This window comes from Paroedura picta, chromosome 7 (genome assembly GCF_049243985.1).
Source record: "Paroedura picta isolate Pp20150507F chromosome 7, Ppicta_v3.0, whole genome shotgun sequence".
Classification (NCBI taxonomy): domain Eukaryota; kingdom Metazoa; phylum Chordata; class Lepidosauria; order Squamata; family Gekkonidae; genus Paroedura; species Paroedura picta.
Window position 1 is genome coordinate 95889738 of NC_135375.1, and position 15541 is coordinate 95905278.

At 46.3% G+C, this 15541-nt stretch overlaps 1 protein-coding gene across 1 annotated transcript; it reads right to left on the reverse strand.

The window, feature by feature from the left end:
- Window positions 1-3574: 3574 nt before the first annotated feature.
- Window positions 3575-15381, reverse strand: LOC143841342 (perilipin-3-like). The gene is made up of 8 exons (XM_077345518.1): window positions 15253-15381; window positions 13830-13895; window positions 12587-12782; window positions 10394-10476; window positions 8427-8697; window positions 5640-5845; window positions 4809-4940; window positions 3575-4319 (listed from the first exon to the last, which is right to left on the reverse strand). Exons 2-8 carry the CDS (start codon window positions 13881-13883, stop codon window positions 3966-3968), a joined length of 1296 nt encoding a protein of 431 aa, XP_077201633.1. The 5' UTR covers window positions 13884-13895; window positions 15253-15381; the 3' UTR covers window positions 3575-3965.
- Window positions 15382-15541: the final 160 nt, after the last annotated feature.

The following is a 15541-nucleotide window of genomic DNA, read 5'->3' on the forward strand; positions in this document are numbered from 1 at the left end:
GAGGAAATGGGAATTATAAATTGCATACTAGGGAATGGAAAGTGAAAGAAAAAATCCAGGCATGCTCTGTCAGGGTAAAACCCGCTGGAGCAATCTCAAAAGCTAGCGAGAGTCCTCTAGTGGTAGCTGTGGGATGCAGGTTTGGGAGAATGGCTCTGCAGTGGTTTAGTCAGCAAACAACCACAGGAAAAGCACTTGGAGTATCAAATGGCTTGCTGGACAACCACATGCAAAGCACTAGGTTGGGCTGAATCTCAATCTCTAGGCACAGCAGGGCCTCGGTGTAAATAAAAATGACTGTCACCCAGCCGGATTTTCACCTTCCCACCCAATTGTCAGAACAGCAGGATGTAAAGCCAGACCACTGTGTACACGTCAGGGTTTTGCTTAAACAGCCAAGGCGTGGTTCTTTCTTTTATTTAATAATTTGATTGATGGGGCCATGGTTTCAAACAGGAAGGCGTGGTTGAACTGACATGATCACGCCTAGACTGGGGCTATGTAGGGAGGCCAGCCTCCAGGTGGGACCTGGGGATCCCCCAGAAACACAGCTCATCTTCCAACTCCAGAGATCAGTTCCCCTAGAGAAAATGAATGTTTGGAGGGTGGCTTTGTGTCCCCAGTAAGGTCTCTGTCCTCTCTAGGCACCATCTCCAAACCTGAAGTTTCCCACCCTGCCTCTCATTGAAATTATTGTTTTGCATCCTTGCATGCACGCCCAAGACCTCTCACAATCATACCTCTCCACCTCCCTCTAGTGGGGAGTCCTGCTACTCCAGCGCTACAAGAAGGAGCTGCATCTTGTATATGCTCCCTCTTTTCCTGGTGCTCAGAAACAATGGCTTCCATCCTACCACAGACTGAAGCCCCCAGTACATCCAAAACCCCAAACACATTTTTAAACCCCTCTTTAAAATACAGGGTTGCCAATTCTGGGTTGGGAAGTACGTGGAGACTTTAGGGGTGGAGCACGGGGAGGAGAGAGACTGCAGTGGCATATAATGCCACAGAGCCCTTCCAAAATGCTCGGTTTCTCCAGGTGAATTGATCTGTTTTGCCCGGAAACCAGTGGTAATAATGGGAGATCTCCAGCCATCCCTGGAGGTTGGCAACCTTATCCAAAAGCATTCAACACACTACATGCCATTCATTGTTTCTTTGATTTTCCTCAGCATTATTTCTCTAGGCTACCATAGACCTTGTTGGATCAATTCTCTTGTCACCACATCTTTATGACAATGCATAAGGAGTACACTGTACCTCGTGTTTAAGGTTATAAAGGAAGCAGCTCAGAACATGTAGAAACATGGATTATGTACAGGATTACAAGGCTGCTTTTTTTTTTAATTGGCCTTCCTTCTTTGCCTTTTACAACAGTTTGACACTAGAGTTCCCTTAAAGTGCTGCCGTGCCAGGCATGCCTAATGGGATAATCTCTGTGAATAAATGAATCCTGCCGGTTTGCCAGATTGCAGCCTGGCAAATATGTATTGGCTTTAAATACATGGGTGAAGACAAAGTTATCCAGTCCAGGAGAAAACTAGGTAGAACCTTTTCACCTTGACATAAGTTTTCTATAAGCGGGGAGTTTTCTTTTTAATTAAGAAAAAGCATGGAAATGTATTGCCCCAGGTACTGTTTTCTTATTCATTCTACTGAATCAACAAACTGGCTCAGAGTGACAGCGGATGACATGAAGGACCCCAGTAGAGTTGCCGGCTCTTGGTTGGGAAATCTTTTGGCATTTCGGGGAGTGTAGCCTGAGGAGGGTGGAGTTTGGGAAGGGGAGGGACTTCAGTGCCCCATGATGCCATAGAGTCCGTCTTCCACAGCGGCCATTTTCTCCCACTAAACGTCTAGATGAAGATCATTTCTAATCCCTGGAGATCTCCAACTCCTTGAAGGATGCTGGGCAACACTAGTCCCCAGACATATTTTTAGTAGAAAAGAGCAAGAGTCGAGTAGCACCTTATGGACTAATAAAATTCGTGTCAGGTAATTGAGGTCCCACACAGGATCATAACTCCGCATGCAATCAGCCAATGTGCAGTTAGATTCCCAACAGCTGGGTCCAATCAGTTTGACCCGACACTGACCAATAGCATACATGGTGTGAAGATCCATTGTGCTGCATTGTATATAAATTGGGAGGGGTTGGGTTTTTTTTTGCCTCTACCTTGAGCCTGGGTCACAATAAAGAGCAGAAATGAACTCCCAGTGTCCTGGTCTCTGAACCCACGGATATAACAAATGCCACAGGTGGTCACATGCAACTCACAACTCAAGCTAGTTCAAGATATTATTTTATTAACCTATAAACCATGCTGGATAGTGACGTTTCCCTCACACGGGCACCAGAGTAGCTGACGTTATCTTGCTTACAGACCTGCTAACCTAAGACAGCTTCTCACCTACAATGCTAAACTACTTAACAGGGCCATGGACTCTGGTACCAGGCCTGCAACAAACCAAGAAGCCAACTTTGATCTCCTATAGATTCCAGCACCACCATCACTGGACCCAGTAGCGTCAGCCATATCATCTCAGGTTCATACTGCTGTTCAACCTCTAATGCGATAGATTTATATCATGTGTCGGCAGTGCCCTTCTACTCTCCACATTGGACAAAGAGGCTAGTCCCTATGACAAAGAATAATTGGGCATTAGTCTGACATCAGAAACCACAGTATTTATTTTTAAAGTGGCGAAACATGATAACCTAAAAGTAGCAGTTCTTTTTCAAAGGAATTTCAGAGGAAGATTGGAACTGCAACTGATAATGAAGCTCAAGACAAGGCATCCTCCTGGACTGAATCCAGACTCAGGTTTCCTGTCTCATTACCAATGCTGATTTCTCCAAGCCCACTACCCCTCTGCATACATCACCTAATCCAATCACCCCTGCTATTGTTATTCACCTGCTATTGTCATTTGATATCTGAGATCGCTCCATTTCTCATGATTCAAGGACAGATGGACTCACATTTTAGCTGTATCTACGGAAGTGAACAGCGACTCGTGAAAGCTCATACCCTGCCACAAATTTTGTGAGTCTTTAAAGTACTACTGGACTCTTTCCCTTTGCTACTACAGACAAACTAACACAGCTACTCTGAGTGACAACAATTTTGGAAGAGCTACTTCTACCAGGCAAGCAAGCCAATAATATTGAGACAGTCTATGCCAGCCTTTTTCGACTTTTTGACCATGAAGGAACCCCTGAAAGATTGTTCGGGCCTCAAGAACTCTGGGAGTGTTGACATGCCCCTCCAGAGAAGCGGGTGTGAGAGCCAGCCAATCAATCGTTTACCGTTTCCATTGTGAAGGAAACTAGGCCTGTAGAACAACAGAGGAAGTGGGGTCCAGTGATGTCAATGGCTATCCAAACTTTTGGGAAAGGCTGCATAACCCCAGGGTTCCCCAGACTCCTTGTTGGGAATCCCTCCCCTATGCACATAATGAGCATGAATATACAAGAGGCCATTCTCTGCTTAAGTGCCTCACCCACAAGTCAGCGGTCGACAAGAGCTGGACCCCAAACAGCCTGAAACTCAAGAGACCAACAACTCAGCTGTCCATTGCACTTTACTGTTTATTGGCATACAGACCAAGAGCACAACTGTGATATAAGAACCTCAAGGCACAGCCTTCTGTATACCACACCCTTTCTTTAAGATGCATTGCAAGCAGGAAGGAAGGACCGGACTCAACACAACTCACAAACTTAGTCAAATGCCAATCCTGGAAGCTTTTAAAGAAAATTGCTGAGAAATGCACCAGTTCCTTGGAAGGACGTTATTAAGTCTGCAGGCAGATGTGTCAGCCAACACAGCTTTGATCTCCTTTACCAAGAGAAAAAGAGTGCTACATTTTTAGACAAGCCCCCTACTTTACCAGAACCCATCCACTGGAGCATCATCCTACTGCCTGACCTCTCAAGAGTCGGGTTGACATCAGGCATCCATCTACACCTCCACTTTCGGATCTGCTGATTTTGCCATTGAGGTTTCAGCAGGAGAGAAAGGACCCACTATCCAGGTGAGGGGAGCATGCTCAGCCACATATTCCAGGAGTTCATCTATAGTCTCCCAGGCCTTGGCCATCTTTTCCTCACTCTGGGCCAACAGGTTGCCGGAAATGTCTTGGAAGGATCTCACATTGGAAAAGGCTGTCTGCAGGTCTTCCATGTTGCTGTAGGTGTGCTTCATCTTTTCCTGAAGAACAACAGGGAGGCCCTGGATGTTGACTAGGAGGTTCTTGCAGATGACTTGGAGCTTCCGGGCTAGGGCGTGAGACAGGCCCAGTGCCTTGGACTCAATCTGTTATGGAGAGAAGAGCCTGGAATCAGAGAGACTCAGGTTTATAATCCTACTTGGCCATCAAACTGATGCCGGCTAAGTATCAGGGAAGAAATGTTCAGTCAGAGTAGTTTAAAAGTGGAATCGGCTGCCTAAGGAGGTGGTGAGCTCTCCCTCACTGGCAGTCTTCAATCAGAAGCTGGTCAGGTACTTCTCATGGATACTTTGGGCTGATCCTGCATTGATCAAGGGGTTGGACTGGATGGCCTGTATGGCCCCTTCAAACTCTAGGATTCAATGATTCTGACTTTTCTGGATGACCTTGAGCCTGACTTCCCTGAAAGTGCTTTTCTCTCTGCTGGGGATAGAAATAGGGTGACAAACAAGAATAGGCAGTCTTCAGAGAGCCTCTTTAGAGGCACTAACCAGCCCAAGGCTGACTTTGCTTCAGCAGTACCATGTCATCATGCAAGCTCAGTATGGCCAATAGACTTTAAGAATGCAACACACCTCCATCTGACTCTCTCCATCAGCCTCCTGCTGCTCCACTGGCTGGCTCTTCTTCCAGACCCGCCACATCTCCTGCAGCTTCTCCTGTCCATCATGGATTTTTTGATCCACAGCCTGCTTGGCATACTTAATCTGGGACATCAAGTAGTATCATAATTAGGCTCCCCTAGTTGTAAGCGTTCACTTAGCTCCAACCCCCTTCAGTCTTTGGTTCCATCCCTTCCCATAAGTAGATTTATTGTATGGTATGTGTAGTGTAGCTAGGAGATCCAAGGATTGTTTGGCAGCCAGGCAAGGGACATTTCCTGCTTCTGCAGCATGACCCCTGGTAGTCCCTGGAAGAGCTGCCATCCAAATACTTGGAGGTCTCCTATCCAAATTGTTGGAATTGCAGTCAGCAAGTCATTTGGTGAAGTCAGCCCTTGAAAGGCTGTTGTTAAGCTGTGTAAACAGCTGGGCTGTGCCTGTGTGCTCACTGGTGGCTTCAAGGGCTCCTTAGGTGAGGTTGCAGGGAATTCTGACCCACATGCTCTGGGAATTCCTTCGCTTAAGGAGGGCTCCGCCCACTTCTGCTTCTTCAGGAAGAGTAGCTCAGTGTGTGCTCTGCTAGCAAGGAGGAGCAGTGTCCTCCATTAAGCAGATGTATGGGATGTAGTCGTGCTTGCAGCCCAGCCACAAAGGCTTGCAGTTGCTTCCAGGGCAGGAGACTACTTGGCTTGGAACCTTTTGGCATGTTGCGACTGATACTGCTTCCATAGGAGGAGGGACCTGCTGGCTCCTCAAGGCTGGAACCTCCTGCTCTAGACTGCCAAAAGTGGATTTAGTCCTTACCAAGTCGATGGCTTGCTGAAGCTGGGCCAGTGTCTCCTGGGAGCTTTGCTTGGCTTGCTGAAGTTTCCCCAGGGAATGCTGGTAGGCTCTGTAGCGGAGCTTGGTCGAGAGGGTGCCCAGCTGTATGTAGTAGCTTTGCTGCTGTTTCTGCTTCTCCATAGGAGCTATTCCAGAACTTTCCACCTGCAGGGAAGCTGCGAGAGAAGCTAGAGGGAGGAGATAACTTGGTCAGAACAGTTTGGCCTCAAGGAGTAATTCTCACTTCCACGATCAGAAAGAACGCCAAGGTGGACCATCTAGAGCTAGAAAAGGAATGACCCGCTACAGTTTCTTCTTTTCCGCACTTTCTCTGCTCGTTCCTTTAGCAGCATCCTACCCTTCCTGTCCAACAGTAGCACAAGCACTTCTTTGAGCCTCATCAGGACCCTTGGCAGATGGGAGGAGTCACTTCAGCCATTTATACCCCACTTAACCCCTTCATCGGGGACCCAAAGAGGCTTCTCGAGTCTCCTCCCTTCCGTTTAGTCCATACCACAAGCCTAAAAGGGCAGTTTAGGCTGAGCATGTGTGACTGGCCACGGGTCACCCCACAAGCATCCATGGCAGGACAAGATTTGAACCCAGCTCCTAGTCTGATGATCCAGCCCAGGGTTACTGAAGCACCATGTGGTACCACAAGGGCCCCTCAATGCTACTGCGGCATGAGTGGTTCCAAAACGGCCCACCCTATGAAAGAAAAAGGCATTAAATAAACATTCTACCCTTATCTGGGCAGGTTGACCCACCCACTCCCTCCCAAAGTGGCCAATGATGGGAAGAGGAGGGCTCCTGCCTATTTAAAACCTTTGCTTCCCAAGGCTCCTCTTACTTCTGGAGGGGCACAGTCTGCTGACGTCACTTCCTGCCATTATTTCATGGTTAAAAGGTTGAAAACAGCTGCTACACTTGAACTGTACTCCGTACTGGCTCCGTCACCCTTACTGGCCACATTTTAAACTAAGTTATTGTACAAATGGATAGGAGATTTTAGAATCTCCTTTTCCTCTTTCTCCTAAATCCTTTTCAGTCTATGTTGGACCCTTCAGGTTCCGTGCAGCTGAAGCGCATACCAGTGTAGTTACAGATCTGCAGCTATTACATAGTTTTGAGCATGATATCCCACTTCATACTACCTGAAGGAGTCCCAAAGCGCTTACAAAGCCCTTTCTCTCCCCATAAAAGACCCCCTATGAAGTGGGAGGGGGGGCTGAGAGAGTTCTGAGAGAGCTGCTCTGTGAGGACAGCTCTAAGAGAACCATGACTAGCCCAAGGTCACCTAGCTGACTGCATTCAGAGGAGTGAGGAATCAAACCTGGCTAACCAGATTATAGTCCGTCACTCTTTTTACTAATGTGAGAGTGGAACAGAAGTGTTTGCACAATGAAGTAGAACTGAAGTCATAGAATGGCTGTCTAACTGTCAACTCAAACTAAGACATGCCTTTAAGCTCCCTTAAATCTATTGAAAGTTCAGCAGGAACAAGTATTATCTTTAGACTATGTTCTCTTGCAGCTGGATTTTCCTGTGCGAAACAGGAAAGTCTGCTCTGAAAGAGTTTCATCTAAATTTAAACGGGCCTTCTCTAGAGCCCGATATGACGCCCTGCCCTCAGCCACTCTTTCTGGGAGATTTCATTGTCAACCCAAGGAGTCACAGAAATTATGTCCGTGCTTTGCCGGTGTGATCGAAACGCTCACACCCGCTTTTACACTGTGAACTCTATGCAGAGGATAACGATCCTGTAATTGGTATCTTGTTCCTTCCCTTTAGACCAGAGGTAGTCTAACTGCGACCCTCCAGATGTCCATGGAGAACAATTCCCAGGAGCCCCTGCCAGCATTTTCTGGCAGGGGCTCCTGGGAATTGTAGTCCATGGACATCTGGAGGGCCGCAGTTTGACTACCCCTGCTTTAGACACTTAAAGCACTCAGCAACCTTAGAGAGCCTTCTGATTACATTTCTACTAGAAGGCAAAAAGCCCGCTACCTCATTTGCTATAGAAAACCTTTGCTTTATAGTCTGTAAGCAATAAAACGATCTCTCGAAAAAGGGCTTGGTCAAACAGTGATATCTGTTTTATCTGTTGTTTTTAATTACCACGTTTTGGCCTAAAGTAAATACTATGACTTGTTTTTATTTCATTTTACTGTATTGTTTACGCTGGTCAAAGACTGCAACAAATTAGCTACTTCTAAAGTGTTAAGTCTGGAAATGTCGAAGGAGCCCTTGTCAAATCTTCTGCACAACGACCCAATTGCTGCTGCTATGCTTTAGGACTAACATTCAGTCTCTGAACACTTAATTGTTAAGACTTTCCCTTAAAATTCTTGAAAAAATAGTCCTACTACAGCTGCAGACTCCATTTAATCCTTGCTCTTTTTACTATTCCTTCCTTCCTTCTATTCATTCTCAGTTTAGGTTGCTTACTCCTTCAGGGCAGGGAGCAGTCTTCCAGTGGTTGTAACTTTTATGACTCTGTCTTTAAAAAAATTTAACCATCCCCTGCAGGGTGTTTTTTCTTTTAAACACAGGACGGGTGTTCTTGAAAAGCTGCAGAATAGAGTTTCACGAAAACCAGACCTTGAACAAGTACCAGTACACAAAGTTCTTCAAATGCTTTGACTGAAGGTAAGCCAGGGCCGCCATCTTGTGGCTGGCCCCGCCTCCTTTGACATCCTTTAATTTGCCAGCTCCTCAGATTTTTTGCAATGGTACCTTTAAGGAACTCATGTCTCCAGGACTACTTACCTAGCTCTTCATCAGTGATTGGGAGGTAGTGATCTACTAGCTCCTCAGATTTTTCAATCACTTTGCCAATCCCACCAGCAACCATGGCCAAACTGGTCTCCATCACAGTGTTCACCCCACTGGTCACCGCTGATTTGGCCATCTCCATGCTTTCCTGGGCAGTCTCTTTGGCCACGTCTACCATACTTGACACCACGTCCTTCACTTCAGTGACTTTTGAACAAATGGAGTCCTTGGCATCTGCAACAAGATCTTTGGTATCCAACACCACCTGGAGAAAAAGTCCAAGGGGACAAAAGTCAAGGGAGGACAGCTATGAATGCCACTGGAGCAGAGCCTAACAGTTTCTTCTGAGTCAATCTGGAACCAGAGATCCTTTCAGCACACTTGCTAGGAACAGGCTGTTTCTAGTTACTGTTACAACCATCACTGAAGTATCTACCCAGAATGAAGAACAATTTATATTACCATAGGCCACTTTTCAAAGCAGATCACGCAGTGTAGTTCAATAGGATGGGAAATCCAAGAAGCAATATCATGGATATCAAGCAATATCAAGCTAGGAAAAGGCTGTTTCTAGTTACTGTTACAACCATCACTGAAGTATCTACCCAGATAGAAGAACAATTTATTTATATTACTACTAGCAACAAAGCCCATTGCAACCAGGAATGCAATGGGTGCTAGGACCCAAGGGACACAAGCAGGCGCAGATCTCTATCGCAGCAGGAGCCATAGGAGGTAATCAGGGCTCCTTCTAGCAGGGAAGCAAGGGTCATTTGCAGTTTGGGGCTCATTTGCAGTTTGTCTCTATCTCTCTCCCTCTCAGCAGGAGCCATAGCAGGTAATCAGGTAATAGCAGGTAATCATAGCAGGTAAGCTTCTCCATTCTTCCAGGGGGGTTTCAGCCCACATCCTGTGCTTTGGTTTGCCTTCAGTTAAATGCACCATGGAAGAGGTCAGGCAGAAGTGCAACATGACTTGCATTGCCTGTGGTCTTACTGCCATCCAAGCCTGCCACAGAGTCTGCCTGTGCTGTTAGCACACTGCACCAATAGTCTTTAAAACTCTCTAGACCTGGGAGCCCACCTTGCATGAGATCCACCTAGCTGCAAGAATACAACAGAAGCTTCCTTGAGAGCCATGGGCCAAAAAGACAAGGAAACAGAATTATGATCTTTCCAGTGTCAGGATCAGGACCACAGGTAGCAGACTAGACAGGAATCACAAAGCTGATAAGGAACAAATAAAGAGTTGAAGCAATAGAGGAGTCTGTCCACTGCAGAAAACTTTGCATTGCTATTTTTCTCAAGATATATAAAGAAGTAGGCCGCATGGTTTAATTGTTTCACGCGCATACATGCACTATGCAGCAAGCAGGAAGAAAGCCCCGGGTTTGCCACCCAGTAGGTGGTGAGGAACACTGCACTACAGTATTGATCACTCCATCTGGCTTCCAAAATGGGGTCAGTCATCTAAACTAGCGATCCCCAACCTGTGGGCCGCGTACCACATGTGGTCCTTCGACTAATTGGAGGTGAGCTCCGAAGGACGCCTTGTCCCTGCCCCCGGCCCTTTACTTCATCCCCCCCAGCCCTTTACAACACACTTCATTGTTGTGGCATGTCTGTATCTTATTTTGAAGGGATGTTTAAACATTACCACAGTGATCAGAGAGCACCAGGGCAGTGGTTGAGAGTAGAGGAGTAAACTACCCCCCCCCACCGGGCCTCAGTAAAAGGCATTGAGTGGTCCCTGGTGATAAAAAGGTTGGGGACCACTGATCTAAACCCATCTTGTCATAGTTATGATACTGCTGTCTGATCTATCTTCAGTTGGGTGCCTCTTAGTTGTAGGCAGCAGCTTATCAGCTGAAAAACATATGCTAGAAAGGCCGATAGACTGAATTTTGGCCCAAACTGAGAAGGCCACAGGAAGTACTGAAAGAATTTAGGTGAAACCTTTACCTTTTCCACCGACTGTTGCAGGGCAGGCAGCGTCTCTTGTAGCTTGTTGAGGCCTTTACAGGCATAGGAGTTTGCTGCGGAAACTAGAAAAGAACAGGTGACATCTCTTCCTAGCTGCCTCACTGCAGTCAAGGTTTGCATTACTACCCTCCTCACAGTCACAGGGCAAAATCAGCAGTAGGCTGATTCATGGACAAAGTCGCTCAGTTGTTATTGACCAAGAAGGCCAAGAACATATCGGCCATCTTAAGGCACTATGGAAGGCAGGGGTCAAGCGAACGCTTATGGAACATAAATTTGTGCCTTTCGATACCTTGACCCAGCCTCTCTCATCCTTTTTGCTGTTGAGAAACCTCTGAAACATTCTTCAGGTTCTGAGAAACCCCAGAAGTGATGTTCGCGGGCCCCATCTCTCTGCCATGCCTCCAGAAGTCACATGTCACCAGAAGTGACATCACCCAGAAACTCCCCCTGGATGTGACATCATGCTCCATCACCCCGCAACACCAGAAACTACCCAGCAGTCTACTCTGCTGGGCTGGAAACAGGGCTGGGACAGGCATCTGCTGCTCAGCCGTCAAGGACTTTTATGCCTAAGGCTCCTACCCTTTCTACCCCTCCAGGCCCATCATTGGTGGGTTTTGTTGTTGTTGTTAACATATGGTCATATCACCCATTTTTTTTAAGTGTATATAAAAATTAATTAACTCCCATCCAATTGGGAAACCCCCTCCACAGCCATCAAGAAACCCCAGGGTTTCACGAAAACCCTGTCCAGAGAGCCAGTTTGGTGTAGTGGTTAGGAGTGCGGACTTGTAATCTGGCATTCCAGGTTCGATTCTGGGCTCCCCCACATGCAACCAGCTGGGTGACCTTGGGCTCGCCATGGCACTGATAAAACTGCTCTGACCGGGCAGTGATATCAGTGCTCTCTCAGCCTCACCCACCCCACAGGGTGTCTGTTGTGGGGAGAGGAATGGGAAGGCGACTGTAAGCCGCTTTGAGCCTACTTCAGGTAGGGAAAAGCGGCATATAAGAACCAACTCTTCTTCTTCTTCTTCAGAAAGCCTGCCCTAACCAAACATTTTTTGGGGTCAGGTTTTAACTTTTCCAGAAGACACACACAACCTCTTTGTCTGTCTCGTGGAGTACACACACCTCCCGTTAAAGAGGTCTCTGTTCTACCCCCTTCAGCACAAAGACCTTCAGGCTGGAATGAAAGGAGGAAAAAACTGTGATGCGAGTGAATTCCGGCCTTACCCATAGACTAGCCTCTAGGAACAGACACAACAGTTCATCAGTTTCTCTGGCAAGGAGTTTCCTTCTAACTCATTTGGCAGTGCATTTAAGGTGTGAAAAAGCCGACAGCATTTACAGTTGAAAGAAGAGAATCTTAGAAGACACAGTTAAGAGGAAACAAATATTCTGACGGAACCAGGGTTGCCATGTCTTTTCTGGCCACTAGTGGGGAGTGGAGGAGAAGGGTTAACAGATCCAGGTTGGGGAAACCTCTAGAAATTTGGAGATGGACCCTGGGATGGACAGGGACCTCAGTGGTAGTCCACCCTCCAAAGTACCCATTTTCTCCAGGGGAATCTGATATCTGGAGATGAACTGCAATTCCATGGAATCCCCAGGTCCCATCTGGAGGTTGGCATCCCTAAAGGGAGCTTACAGCAGCCCCCCCACCCCCAAACATGCAGTATGAAATCTCGGTTAACCAAAAAGTGCTGGTCCAAGTACCAAATGTTTCTCTGCACCAGATAGTATGCTTTCTTTTAAATTAAGTGTGTTTCATAAACATCCACTTATCCATGAATTGTATTTTGGTGGAAAGTGTTTTGAACAGTGTGGAATTTCAGGCATGGGGGCAGGGAATTGCTCCTTAGTGCTATTGTGGGAATGGCCCAGCAGGCTAGTTCCACGCAAAGCTATCAAGAAGCTTCAGCACATTTAAACTGGATGCAACCAGGACACTTCCAGAGCGGCCCTTCTGCTCCAAAAGATGGCCGGTCCAATTCGTGCAACATTTTGGGAGAGCCAGGGTTCCTAGCTTGGCACTGCTGCTATGAAGATGGCACAGGCACCTATGCACAGCTGCACTTTTCCTGAGCGATGCACAAGCCCAGCTGGGAGCAAAAGTCCAACTTTCCTACCAAGGTGTGCATCTATGCAATTGCAGCGTTTACTCACTCTGAGGTTCAAATTTGTCAAGAAGAGGCTGTGCGCTGCTCACAGCTGATGTTGCCACGGTCTTCACGCCCGTTTCCGCCATGTCACACACTGCTTGGATAGCCGGGTGGGACTCTTTGGCAGAAGAGTACGTGGCTGAAACCATCTCGCAGGCAGCACTGACCATGGGCAGAGCAGCTACTTTGTTGATGACACACTAGGAAGAAGAAATACAATAAATAAATAAATAAAATAAGTCAACAAGATCTGTGACTCAGCAGGGTCCTTACAGGGCTTTCTGCTAGACTCCACCCTTCTTGAGCGGAGCCAAGCAGCATCCTTGTGAAGGCCAGAACTTTACAACATGAAGGCAAAGCCCAAGTCAATATCTTATACTTCTGCACTGAGCTCAAGAAAAACAGTTTTAAACTAGGCAATGCTCACAACAACCAATAGAACCATGTATAATAAGTAAATATAAAACAATGTATAATAAGTAAGTATAAAACATATAAAACATTCAGGGGGGTGGCATGTTACAGTGGATGAGCGATAGGCTTGTAAGTATCCTGCATAGTGCAGGGGGTTGGACTAGATGACCCAGGAGGTCCCTTCGAACTCTATTCTATGATTCCATGAAATCATTAAGTTACAAAATCTAAGCATTATGGATTCAGATGGATCATAGTCCCTCAGTTCCATCTTATACCTCAAACTGAACTTTCTTGAACATGTACTTACATGTAGTTGTGACATCTGTTTGTTAACTCTTATTTGTAGGCTCCTTTGCAGCTCTTACCAACTGCTTTAATCCTGCCTCAGCTATAATCACCCAGTCACTTATTCCACTAGCCTTTACTGGCAATTAATCCCCACCACCACCTACATGTAATAGTTGATGAAATGCTGTTTCATGCTGTGCATGCATACAAATGCTTATGCCTTAAATAAAAACATTATAGCTCTGAAAGCTATTACTGGATTCAAATTTTGTTCAAATGACAGTGGAATGAGGGCGACTCCATAACTGGACTACCCCACCACAAATCCAGCATGGGGAACGCGTGGGAATAGGAGGTGACTGCTGAGGCATAGACAGCTTATGTACATCTTGACTGCTGGGAAGGGGAAGGAACCACCCAGGGCCCTCTGGAGGTTTTCAGTGCTGCTACAGGAAGAGAGACAGGTTTCAATCCAGGTGTATTTCTCCATGCTTTGATAGCAGCATCCAAGCTTCACTGTACTGGAAGGATGAACCACCAACCTGGTGCTCATTTTCTGTGCTTGCTTCCTTCGGTGTCTCTTCCTTCGCAGCCATAGCAAGATGCTACTGCAAAAAAGCCAAAAGAAACACGTTCAGATAACCAAGCTGTTGAACTAGGCCATGATGGTGCTAACCACCATAACCTTGCCTGCAGTAATGTTTGCTAGACATCGACACCATTCCACCCCCCCCCCCCAGAAACAGCAGCACCAAAAGTTTTCCACTGAGAAATTTTGTCTACTAGCTTGAAGAACCCCACCAGGGCTGTGCAAATGTCCATTCAATTCCTTGCAAATGTACAATAAAATCAGAGTGCAGTAGCAACTTTAAGACCAACAAAGGTTTATTCAAGGCATGAGCTTTCGAGTGCAAGCACTCTTCCTCAGAAGAAGAGTCTGAGGAAGAGTGCTTGCACTTGAAAGCTCACGCCTTGAATAAATCTTTGTTGGTCTTAAAGGTGCTACTGGGCTCTGATTTTATTGTGCTACTTCAGACCAACACTACTCATTTGAATCTATCCTACAAATGTAGTCAGTGGAGGTGCTCCCAGAGGCTACAGCTGGAATTGCAAAAAGCAAGAGTGGCCAACCCTCACATATGCCTCTGTCTTCTACAGGAGTCTGAATCAGATGTAATAGCCATTCCACAGGCCAGTAGGGCCACCTGGCAAATTGAAAGCAAGAATTAAACTAACATTGGGAATTTCCCAATTCTTGAACTCAACCACTTGGAAAGTATACCATGTGGGTGCTTGACAGAGATATTGCTATGGATGTCATCAACCTCCAGGAGGTACTGAGAGGAGCTTCTACTATTAGAATTGATCTCTAAGTTACCATTATCAATTCCCCTGGAGAAAAAGGGCAGCTTTGTCAGGTGGACTCAGGTGATGTTCTCTCCCCCCAATGTCCAGGTATTTCCCAATTCTTTAGCAACCCTAGATGCTAATCCTGCATAATAAACATGGAATATTAAGAGATACAGCCAATTTTTTAAAAATTAATCCTCAAGTCAGTTTTTAACACCCATGGTATGCTATCATTTTCCTCCAGCATTTAATATCTGAAAAAGAGTCTGCACTTTTCCCTATGAGGTATTGCTCAACTGGCAACCACACATCAAAATGGAAAAACTATACCAAAGCACAACTCCTGAATGACTATAGCCCTCCACTGCTACTAGTGACCAACCCTATGGAAAAACCTTTTCCAATTCTTCTCCCCAAGAGTTAACCCCCCTTTCCAGAGGCAGTATACCTTGAAGGTACCAGCTAGCTCTCACAGCCACAGACTTAGCCACCATAGCAACATAAGTACATGGCTTCCCTCCCAAAAACTTCAGAGCATGCTCAAAGAATAGCCAAGGACAAACTCAAGCTAAGCAAAACTTTACAACAAGCTCCAAGCACTAAAACTAAACTCACCACAAACCCTGCTTGCCAAAACGCAATACAAAGCCAGCTAGCACCTCTATTGGCCTTATATACAATGGTGGGCCATATTTGATAGGTGACTCAGAAGACCTGTAAGAGACCACTGCGTCTTGCTTTACAGGGTGTGGAGCGACCAATAGGGAAGAGAATACAGCCACCATCCTGTGTATACTTACTGGGGAGGCCTCTTGAGGGACTTACTTCTGAGTAAACACAAAGTTGTGTTGTTCATTCTATAAGTGCTGTTTCTCCAGCCACACTGGCACCAAATGTAGATTGC

Bases quoted from the DNA above. Each gene is read 5' to 3' on its own strand.
- LOC143841342 (XM_077345518.1), bottom strand. From the start codon at position 13,883: ATGGCTGCGAAGGAAGAGACACCGAAGGAAGCAAGCACAGAAAATGAG. The intron at 12,783-13,829 runs GTTGGTGGTTCA...TCTTCTTCCTAG, and splicing joins GCACAGAAAATGAGCACCAG to TGTGTCATCAACAAAGTAGC. The intron at 4,320-4,808 runs GTGTGTTGCATT...TCTCCATAACAG, and splicing joins ATGGAGAGAGTCAGATGGAG to ATTGAGTCCAAGGCACTGGG.